Source organism: Pieris napi, chromosome 3 (assembly GCF_905475465.1).
Source record: "Pieris napi chromosome 3, ilPieNapi1.2, whole genome shotgun sequence".
NCBI lineage: Eukaryota > Metazoa > Arthropoda > Insecta > Lepidoptera > Pieridae > Pieris > Pieris napi.
The window spans coordinates 12,970,347-12,982,408 of NC_062236.1; the positions used below are offsets into that span (position 1 = coordinate 12,970,347).

General features: G+C 37.1%; 1 protein-coding gene across 1 annotated transcript; it reads right to left on the reverse strand.

The window, feature by feature from the left end:
• Positions 1-8,515: 8,515 nt before the first annotated feature.
• LOC125063438 (chymotrypsin-2-like) lies at positions 8,516-11,746 on the reverse strand. Its single transcript, XM_047669867.1, has 4 exons — positions 11,742-11,746; positions 9,430-9,676; positions 9,026-9,193; positions 8,516-8,679 (listed from the first exon to the last, which is right to left on the reverse strand). The coding sequence occupies exons 1-4, from the start codon at positions 11,744-11,746 to the stop codon at positions 8,527-8,529; spliced, it is 573 nt and encodes a 190-aa protein (XP_047525823.1). The 3' UTR covers positions 8,516-8,526.
• Positions 11,747-12,062: the final 316 nt, after the last annotated feature.

The window sequence follows — 12,062 nt, forward strand, 5'->3', positions numbered from 1 at the left end:
TTGATTGCTTGTTATGAAATCGATTTCGTTATGGTAGCTACCGTCTGGTGACTTCCAGGTCCATTTTTTGCTAGGTTTTTTCTTAAAGAATGTGTTGAGGATAGCCAGGTTGTTTTCGTGACTCAGATTTACTAGTCGTTCCCCGTTATTATTTCTCTTTCCTATGGTGTATTCGCCGATGATATTTTCTTCTCCTGATCTTTGCTTGCCAATTTTCCCATTGAAGTCTCCCATAATTATTAAGTTTTTTTCTGTTACATCTATTGTTTTGGATAGTTGATGATAGAATGAGTCTTTTGTGGCTTCTTCTGCTTGTTCTGTTGGTGCATACACTTGTATCAAGGTCCAGTGTTCTCTGTAGCCTGTTATCTTTATTTTTAGGATTGCTATTCTTTCTGAGATGCCTGTGAATTCTAGTATGCTGTTCTTGAGTTCCTTTCTGACCATGAAGCCTACTCCGTAGTGTCCTTTTGTCTCTCCAATAGAATATAGAATGTAGTCGTCATGTTCAGTGATTTCTGTTCCTAGTCTTCTGACTTCGCTAAGGCCTAGAATGTTCCATTTAATTAATTTTAAAAATTCCTAGTATGTGTCCATTTGTGATTATCTTATTTAAAATGATAAATTGAATATTGATTTAGTTTTTATAAATTTTAAAAAAATCTAATAATATTGTTCTCTACTGAGGTTTGAACTCGTTTCCTATGAGTGATATGGCGGAACTTAACCGATTGACCAAACGTCTGTACTGTATTTGGTTGAAAATGTTGTTCAGGTTACATGCGTCACCGAAACTAAATGAGTCAGAGTTATACCAAGACGCGTGTACCGTTACTTCTTGCACAAATTAGTTTACTTCGCACTACTTCACTGTTTCACTATTTCACTTTAGTGTTGTTCCTTGTTGATATGTCGAGCACTGCACAATTTATGCACTCTAGGATATTCCTCTCAACACAAATCACCCACAAACGTCACTCGGTTAAAGCGTTGTGATTTTGGGAAATACCAATGCTTTCACAATGTTTCTGGGCGGAATAACATTTACACTTTTTTGTCTTGTAATATTACACCACTTTTTGTTCTTTTGGAACGATATTAGTACTTGTATGATTTTAGAAATACAAATAAATCGGGACACGATACTAGTTGTTTCACGGTCTACCCTCAAGTTCCCCATACTTAAATATACTCTTACATAATCACACTGTTAAAATATTGCGTTCCATTTCTATTTCGTATTTAATTTCTATTAAAAGTTTCTAAATTCAAAAAGAGGCAAAAGCATCGTATTCTTCCTAGAAGAATTATTTAAAAAGATGTCAAATTTCTAGACTCTTGCCTTGCGATTCTGTAGCGCGACTGCCGCTGCAAAAACCGCTGTGCGAGTTCGAAAAGTGAGTTATTTATTTATTTATTTATTTATTCATTTAATAACAGCACAATGGCCAAACTTAGACTAAAAAACAATAAACAATACAATTAAGATTTACAACACAGGGTAGCATTACCCCCTTATTCCCTCCAGGTACACTCTGAAAGCACAGTATACCTCCCCCATAAGCTTCCCAAACAGGTCGCTCTCCGGTGAAGAGTCGAGAAACCCATTAAGCAGTGAGAGTAGCCGGGGAATGGGCGCTTGTTGTCGCTGGACAGTGCGAGCCGAACGCACAGCGAAAAGGTTATGTTTCCGGCAGCGGCAATATTTGTCCGGGACGTATAGCCTCATGATCTCTCCCAGCAAGTATGCGCTTTCCGTTTCATTCTTAATTACACTCAAACCAAACCTGACCACCGAAAAATCCCTACGAAGCTCTAATGAATTATACCCTAACACCCCCATCAAGAACTTTGTAGGGTAGAGGTAAGGAAAGAAATTGGATCTTCTTTTATACAGATTTCTCAGGAACTTCTTTTGAACTCGTTCAATCATATCCCCATAATACCTTTCATAAGGGGACCATATGACGCAGCTGGTTTCGAGAATTGGCCTTACTAATGATGAATATAGCACCCTAGTGGCAGTGTCCGTCAGACCAACCGAATTTCGCAGGACAAACCCTAATCTCCTAAAAGCAGCATCCGTAATCGTCCAAATATGCTCCGCAAATGAAAGATCGGGCACGAAAAGGACACCCAAGTCGCGGACTCTGTCTACGCGCCTAATAACTTTCGATCCTATGCCATAGTCGCAGAGTATTTTATTCGGAGAGGCACTAAAGGTCATCACTTCACATTTGTCATAGTTGAATTGGAGTTTATTTAATTCACTCCAATGCAGCAGTTCATCCAAATCAAGTTGCATACACAGACGATCATTGTCAGTCTCAATTATTTTAAAGACCTTAACGTCGTCAGCAAATAATAGTATTTTGGAATATTTGATAACGCTTGGAAGGTCGTTAATCATTATTAAAAATAGCAACGGTCCCAGGTTTGAACCCTGGCTAATACCAGAAATTGTCGGATAAGGCTGCGAGATATATTGTCCATATTTAACATATTGGTTACGATTTGATAGGTAACTAGAAAAAAACTTAAGCAGAACAGGTCCACACCCAATTGCGGCCAGCTTTTGGAGAAGAATGTCGTTGTCTACTCGATCAAACGCTTTGTGGAAATCCAAATACACTACATCCACCTGACACCGCCTATCAATTTCACGCGATACCATGTCAGCCAAAGTCAATAGATTAGTAGTAACTGATCTGCGTGGAAGAAAGGCGTGCTGGCAAGGAGTGATGTGGGGAATGCATTTAGGCAACATTAATGAGTGTAAGGACATTTCAAACACCTTCGCCAGCGTACACAGAATCGCGATAGGCCTGTAGTTTTCAGCTCTGCTTCTACAATCAGCTTTAGGAACTGGGGTCACGCGGGATGTCTTCCATAACGTTGGGTAGACCCCTGAATATAAAATAATATTGAAAATATGCGATATAGGCAATATTAAATATTCTGCCAGTCCTTTAATTATATAAGCCGGAATCATATCTGGACCCGGAGGTGTATTAGATTTTAGTTTATTTACACTACGCATAATAACCTCTGTTTCGAAATTTTTGATATCAAAATGATTAGAGTATGCTTTTGGATTATGATTGGCAGTTTCTGGAATTAGTTTCGGGTGATCTGCCAGAAATACCGATTTAAAGTGACTAGCAAATGCCTCTGCCGCGTCACAACCATAATATTCAACATCATTATAAGAAATTGCAGACTCTTTAGCTTTTGGGTTTCTAAGAGAACGAATATATTGCCAAAATTGCGTAGGTTTATTAACCAAATTTAATGAGATGGTATGTAAATAGTTAATGTTAGCTTTGCGAATGTCATTCTTAATGATTGACCTAAGACGTTTAAATTCTAAACACGCGTTATTATCATTAAGAAATTTCCACTGCCAATGGAGCTGCGCTTTAGTTCTTAATTTAGCGATGATTTCATTATTAAAATATACAGGGTAGACCCTTTGTTTAGTTAACTTTCGAATTTTTCTAGGAAAACATTGATCAAAAGAGCTATATAGAATGTTATTAAAATGTTCCACCGCTTCGTCGACATCATCAATAGCAAGTAATTCTCTCCAGTCTACGTCCTCAAGAATGTAAAATAATGACAAAAAATTTCCTTTATTAAAGTTCCATTCATTTACGTTAGTAATATTCGATGGTTCACGGGTTTGCGCAGGCTGGTAAAAATTGTAATTAAGAGTTACTTTTAAGGGTGGATGATGAGCGTCAATTCGGGATAACTCATCACCTGAATCTACCGCTACCACATTCACACTGCTGTAACTCGACTCTTCACCGGTAAGGACTGCATCTAATACCCTGCCGTTCTTATTCAATATTTTATTGAACTGAGTTAAGCCCATTTCAGCAAGGAAACAGTTAAAATTCATTATACAACTTTCACTATAGCTATAAAAATTGAAATCTCCTAATATTAAAATCTTATTGCTATTACTAACTACCTTTACAATATTACTTACATGATCAAACCAGTTTATATACAATTTTTCAGAAGTTGAAGGTGGTAAATAGACAACACAAACGTATACGTACTGGCCCATAAAATTAAACCTAGCCCAAATATCTTCAACATCGCTGCTTTCATATTCAGGTAAACGCGTCAAATGTAAGGGTGATTTTGACAAAAGCATAACACCTCCTCCACGACGCCCACGGTCTCTGCGAATAACAGACCAGTCGCCATCAATGACTTCGGCGTCACATACAGATCCATCCAGATTTGTTTCTGTTATAGCGACCAATTGAACACCGATAAGCGTTATTAGGTTCGTTCTGAATGTTAGTAATTTTGTTTTAAGGCCTCTCACGTTCTGATAATAGGCAACCAGACTTGATTTTTCATTCTTATTATATAGTGTGTTTATTAAGGGAGTCCTATTTTTCTTTTGATTTGCCACGAAAATTAGTTTTCCAAGGCTTGACGCATATTTTATCCGCCCAGCTCTCTTCCACCATGACTAGGTTGCCACACTTGGCAGGAACTCCAATTTTAAATGATGCGTAATTTCCGCGGGCGTTAAGAGCTTCTACAGAGATATCTTTGGTCGTACAGATGTTTTCAAGGTGCTCACGAACCTGTTCAACGTTTGTCCCATATTTTAAATAAAACAAATGGTAATAACTCATTTTCTCTGAAGCCTCGAGAGTTGTTGACCCCACAGTTACAGAATCGCAAGGCTGTTCGAAATTATTGTTCGATTACATGCATTTTTATATACTGCTCAAAACAATTAGCGGAACAAGATTTTTCTCCTTTCTATTGCTTAAACTAAAATTAGATTTAAATTAACTTGTACGCTATTTTTTACCTTGTTAATTTGTTAATTACTACAATTAATAAAAAAAAACAATTTGTATTTTTTTTATTAAAAAAAAAATTAAAATGTGCATTGTAGACGAAAAACAAAGTGACGTCTTTGAATTTTCATTACTTTCTAATCACAGAAAACACATTTTAAGTAGTTTTTTTCAATCTTTTGAGTATTAATAGAAATTGAAGTGAGCCTTTTGAATATTGTTATTCATTGAAGCGAGTGAGTTTAGGTCATAATGCCAGATCTGACTGAATTGCATGTCTCCCTAGCTATCGCTTTGCTTGAAGAGGGTCGAACTATGCGTTATGTAGGAAATGATCTAGGAGTAGCCCCTTCTGTTATCTACAGACTTTGGAAGCGATACCGTGAGACGGGAGAATACTCACGAAGGCGTGGTCAAGGTCGAAAGAGAAAAACTACACGTTTGCAAGATCGCTACATCGTCAACTGTGCTTTACGTAACCGCACCACAACTGCAAGAGATCTACAAAATACACTAAGGACGGCTACTGGTGTAGAAATTTCCGACCAGACGGTAAGAAATAGGTTGTTGGAAGCCAATTTGAGATCACGCCGACCAGTTCGGGCTGTGCGTCTAACAATTCAACATAGACAAGCTCGCCGACAGTTCGCGCAAAATCACGCTAATTGGCAACTTCGACATTGGAGGCCAGTGCTTTTTACTGACGAATCACGATTCCGTCTAACACGTTGCGATGGTCGTGTCCGTGTTTACAGACGCCCAGGCGAGCGATACAGTGCAGCAGCAGTCCAGGAATATGACAAATTTGGATGAGGCTCTGTGATGGTTTGGACGAGCGCACAGATCTCGTCGTTGTTCCCGGGCGCTTGTGTGCTTAAACTTACATTGAAAATGTGCTCGAAGATCATGTTTAGCCCGCAGCATATGGTATGGGCCCAGATTTTCTTTCAATGTAAGATAATGCCAGGCCGCATACTGCAGCCATCACGTCAGATTACTTACGACAGCAGGAAATCCGTGTAATGGAGTGGCCTTCCATGAGCCCTGACCTAAATCCAATTGAACACATTTGGGACTTGCTTGACAGGCGCATCCGGAAGCGTCCGATTGCACCTCAAACACTGCAGCAGCTCACTGAAGCGTTGATTGAAGAATGGGAGCGAATTCCACAAGAAGATATTCGGAGGATCATACGAAGCATGCCGCGTCGTTGTCAAGCCGTGATTAGGGCTCATGGAGGCCACACACGTTACTGAAAGTCACTAAAGACGAATATTCAAACGATATAAGAATATTTCTTTGATGGACCTTTTTTATCACCAATTAGTTTTTCGTCTACAATGCACATTTTAATTTTTTTTTTAATAAAAAAAATACAAATTGAATTTTTTTATTAATTGTAGTAATTAACAAATTAACAAGGTAAAAAATAGCGTACAAGTTAATTTAAATCTAATTTTAGTTTAAGCAATAGCAAGGAGAAAAATCTTGTTCCGCTAATTGTTTTGAGCAGTATATATACTTTTTGTTAATTATATTTGTCAATAGTAACGTCCTCTACTTAGAATTTTATAATGAGCGTTTTGAGCTTGTTTGTGAACTATTGTAAGGCAAGGTATCAGATCTAACATCCCTATTTATAAGATACGTAATTTCCTAACTGATAATTTAAAGAAGAATATGGTGGTAAAATCGGTACGCAAAGGGAGGTCACAGAAAAACATTGTTTACGGATGAGTAATTTTTTACAATTCAACAAAGAAAATGACCGTTTTTATGATCAAACCTCTAAGGAAGCTTCCCGATTAGTCGACAAAGTACAACGTGGGTACTATCCGACTTTAGTGATGGTTTGGTAGGGTTTTAGCTATGAAGGAGTGACTGAGCCATACTTTTGTGAAAAAGGTATCAAAACATCGGCACAAGTATATCAAGATAGCTAGATAGATAAATAAGTAAAGCCCCTTAACAACACCATGTTCAATAATCATGAATGGTCCTTCCAGGTAGACTCAGCGCCGGGTCATAAAGCTCCGTCTACGCAGTCTTGTTTGAAAACGAACGTTTCGGACTTCATCAGAGCTGAAGACTGGCACAGTGCACAGTCGCAGATTGGTCTGAAATCCCAAAAACTGGCCAAAAGTAGGAAAAAAAATACTTTTTCAAGTGACTTAATGGTTGGAACAGTTGTAGTGGTATACCTAGTATGCATTATGACCGTTATAAAAGGGGAATCATCCCTACCTGGCTTGGGAACCCATTCCGTTCGTGAGCGTCGGGCCTGCCGCATTTTCAACTCGTCTCGCGTCGAAAATAACAGAAAGTTCAGACATGTGTAGATTCGCGAATATTTATCGAATTTGGATTCTTCTCCAGAAAGTAAGTACAATTGTATTTTATATAAACTCTTTTGTAATGTTGTCTTTACCGTCTGATCGACGATGTTTAATTTATGTCACTTGACATAATATATGTAAGATATTTTAATTTTTTCATTATAAAATATTCATTACAAAATAATATTATTTTACTTTATAAAACCTAGAATATAGGCTTTAAATGTTGTTTCTTTTGTATTCACAGAGAAACGCAGTGGCGCCTTATTTATTCCCAGTATAAGCGATTGATACTATTATATATATACTGATGAAATCTAAAGTAAATTCAGAGTAAATGTTTTCGATCTTAAAAAAGTTAAATCAACAAATACCTTGATTACATTTTTTTTTTACTATTTTACTGATATTGATTTGAGCAAAAAATGCAAGGGTTATGGATACTAGACCAATTATAAACGGTGAGGAATTGAATCTGGATGATACAACTGTATTTCTCGGAATCACCATGGAGTCAAAACTTCTGTGGTCCCCTCATATTAACGGATTGGCGAAGAGACTTAGTTCTGCAGCATACGTGGTTAAAAAAATTCGCTCACTAACTGATGTCGATACAGCTAGACTTGTTTATTTTAGTTACTTTCATAGCTTAATGACTTATGGCTTATTATTATGGGGTCATGCTGCTGATGTCGAAACTATTTTCATCCTGCAGAAGAGGGCTATTCGTGCAATCTATAATTTAAAATGTAGGGAATCTCTTAGAGATAAATTCAAGGAAATTAATATACTTACCTTTCCCTCGCAATATATGTATTTATGAAAATATTATGTATGTATACAAAAATAGTGATAAGACTAGAATAGAACATACGCACAATGTTAATACACGGAACAAACGCAGGCTGCAATTTCCCCGTACTAGACTATCTAAAGTTAGTCATTCTTTTTTGGGGAAAGGGATACTCTTCTTTAATAAAATCCCAGAGGCTCTTTTATCTCTGCCTTTCAATAAATTTAAGAAATGTATTAAAGAAAAGCTGTGTAAAAAGGCTTACTATAAAGTCAACGATTATCTAGTTGATAAAAGGGCCTGGGTGCTAGACAGGCTACTTCTAATTAATTTGCGATATTTGTTTTAAAATAAGTGTTGTTTGATGATTTGCTATTTTAAAAGAGTACCGAGAGTTTTTTACGCCGGCTTTTTCTCTCGGCCTACACCCTCTGTCTTCTTTGCCGATGAGTAGGGATGCCTACAAATTCAAATTTAATGACGTGGAATAGGTGATACATGTATCTTATGTTCCATAATAAACATATTTTATTTTTATTTATTTTTTTTATCACCAAAAATATAGTTAAGGCTTATTGGAATCCATGGTGTCCTTAATCCAAGAGGTGTATTTACTGGTTCTCGTGAAGACATCAAGCTGGCCTTTGGCACATGGAATATTCCACGAGACAACACCACTTGATTTGTTGTTGCATACCAATGATCCACCAGAATCACCCTGAAATAAAATTCAGTACAGTAACACGAAAGTTAGGTAACGCGTATGTTAGCGAACTCATCATTTTGTAACCAGTCCAAACATTTTTTGAGAACAACTGAGGACATGAACTACTCTTACAGGGAGCGCAATTTTTGCACAGTTTTTGTGCACAGCCGGGGGTTGGCCCTACGACCCCAGGGACGAGAGTCGTACGCTTAAGTGAATAAGCCAAGTCTGCTAATGCTAGTTCAGCAAAGAAAGTTTCGAAGTAGTCGAAGAAGATAGTCGTATGAACGTAATCCGTCCCAGCCTGATGCTGGGAAAGGACTACTGTACACTTAAAGCAATTCGAATATTTACTCACCTGACAACCGCCTTCACCTTTCTTGTTGAGAATACAGATGTGGTTAGGAGTAATAGGGTCAGTCTTTTCAAAGCGTCGTAAATGATTAAACGTAGTTTTACAATCTTTCTCAGATATAACTCTTACGTCCAACCATTGCAATTTGTCGGGTCTGTTTCTCTGATTTTGCTGTAAAGAAGATATGACCCTTTAATAGTGTATGTATGTGTAGGTACTTATATGGAAATTTTCATAAAATATAACAAGAACGTGGTTTTTCAAGTACGTATTTTTTTTTAAACCTTAGCCATCTTTTGGATACAGAAATAGATCTAAAGAGTACAAGAAAATGGTTTTGTGAAGTGATAGAATCGGCCTTTGGCGATTTGTGATATACCTTACGGTATATCACATATAATACTTACGGTAGTGAATCCCCATCCAGATAATTTACACTTTTCTCCTGGTTTGGGGTCTTCGGTTGCTACTTCGATGGGTTTAACTTTGTCTGTAAATTTGATGTTCTCAGCAGTTCTCAACAAAGCAATATCATTCTTATTGGGTTTCGATGTGTATTTTTTATGTTTAAAGAATTTGTCAATTTTATATCTAGTGCCTCCCTTAGTTTTTGAGTTGGTTCCCGCCAAAATGGACAAATCTTTTGGAGATTTACTGAAATTTTAATTTTTTTAAGAAATAATGTTTTTGTTAAGTGCCACTAAATCTAGGATCGATTGTAAAAGTATTTGTCCCGTTATATAAAAAAGAGCTACAAATTTCCGTGAATTTCTGTGATAAAGCATATCTATAGTCAACGAAAAGCTTCAAACAGACATAGAACGTTGCGGTCGTGGTACGAAATAAGCAAAAACAACGTGGATCTGTTTCAATGTAGAATAGAAGTAACCAAGAACGGCATGACTTTTGCAGCTTTGGACCGCACTATTTCAGTAAACATTAATTAAAGACCGAAATGACGTGATTTAGGTGTTTAGTTTTGAAATAAGTGATGCTAGCAGTGAATCTAATAATATTATCTAAATTAAAAAAATAATTTATATATTATTACAAAGCGATTGAACAAAAATCAAGGGGCAACTGTAAAGCTAAGTGAAAATGCCACTTACTTTTTGAGACAACGCGCAGCAGTGAGGATCCATCTGTCAGCGATTATGGCACCGCCACAGGTATGAAAGTTGTTTTGCTTTGTTAGCTGCAGAGATATTTGGTAGGGAAGGGCACCGTCTGGCACATCTGAACCGCCCACGATACGACCGGACGCGTCGCCAGAATCAAGTTCTGAATCCTTGAAGGTTTTCAGTTCTGCGGCTTTACAAATAATGGTAAAATTAAATTAATACGCTGGAGGAAGGAATCTTTTTTATTATACTATCTTTAGCCTAGCAGCCTTTCAGAGTAACCTTCTTTTCAATTATGTGACAAATAGATAATGTTCATACACCTGGTAATAATTATTAATATATCGTTATAAGGCGACACTAACCGATAGCGCCTCAAAAAAGTACACCAAGTAGGAGATAGTTAACTAAAGACGTCTCTAAATGTGCGTGTGCTAGAAAAATATTTCATTTATATAGAAATTTTCTTTGACTAAGGAAGTGCTCAGCATGAAGTGAAATTAATTTAAAAAAAAAACTAGCTTATTAACTTAATAATTTACATACGAGTACATAAAATAATTGTGGTCATATCGATATTGAAAAAAACACTGGGTTAATGGGAGATGGTTGGTATAACATTAAGGACGTATTTTAAATGAGATCCATTATTTTTATGATATTATTCTGATTTTATTTTACAACATGTTTATTCGGTTCGAAATATTTATATTGCCTTTATTGTAAAAGAGATTTTTAAAATAATAATCTTTTTCGAAATATAATCTGTATAATGTCTATCAAAAGAAATAAATTTAAACAGTACTGCGTCAATTTCGCAAAAATTATTTCACAATTAGAATGCTAAGTTACCCCTGAGTAGGTAACGAATGCTACATTAATTTCCAAAATATATTTAAAAAAACCGGAAGACGGGACAGTTAAATATGAAATTTAGTAGTTTTTTAGATGATGAATGATCGAAATAACGATCATCACAGTTTAGGAGGCTCATGGACACTCACAATGCCAGAGGGCTCGCGAGTGCTTTGCCAGCCTTTTAAGAATTGGTACGCTCTTTTTTTGAAGGACCCTAAGTCGAATTGGTACGAAAATACTTCAGTGGGCAGCTGGTTCCACAAAGTGGTGGTGCGCGGCAAAAACTGCCTTGAAAAACGCTCAGTTGTGGAACGCGACAAAGGGTGTTTTTTTGGCGGAAAACGCGCAAACTTGTGTCTTCTTGGGGTTAAATTGGACTAGGTTTAGTCTGCCCCAGTTTGAGACTCCACGTAGTAGAGTTTCGACTTCAGACACGAGTTTGTTCCGGTACTCATCGACAACTGCCCGAAAAATACCTGCCCGGCCAGTGTAAAGAGTATCCCCAGTGCTGTCATCCGCATAGCAATGAATGTTGCTAAGTTGCAACATATCATTGATATGCAGAAGAAACAGGGTCGGGAATAGAACACAACCTCCGGAACGCCTCTCTGGATTCCGGAACGCCTCTCTGGATCTTTCCGGAATGCCGGAATCCCGGATCAATAGTAACAATGGGTGTCCCCCAGGGCTCTATTCTTGGCCCGTTTTTGTTTCTTATTTATATTAATGACTTGCCTTACCTCATAAAGGATAATCTTGATATAGTGTTGTTTGCAGATGACACTTCACTTTTATTTAAACTCAAACGTCAGCAGCTGGTTACTGACAATATAAATAGCGCCCTCGCAAAAGTAGTTAACTGGTTTAATGTTAATAACCTACTTCTTAACGAGAAAAAAACTAAGTGTATTAAGTTTACTATACCTCATGTTAGACAAGTAAAAACTAGTGTTCTCATAAAGGGCGAAGAGTTGATTCCTGAAGATACCACAGTGTTCTTGGGCATAACTTTGGATGCCAAACTTCAATGGGGCCCCCATATAGATAAATTGTCGAAAACG

Coding starts and splice junctions, on each gene's coding strand:
- LOC125063438 (XM_047669867.1), bottom strand. Junction 9,194..9,429: donor CTGGATGGGGATTCACTACC/GTAAGTATTATA, acceptor TCTTCTTTACAG/CAAAATCAGAGAAACAGACC. Junction 8,680..9,025: donor AAGGTGAAGGCGGTTGTCAG/GTGAGTAAATAT, acceptor ATTTTATTTCAG/GGTGATTCTGGTGGATCATT.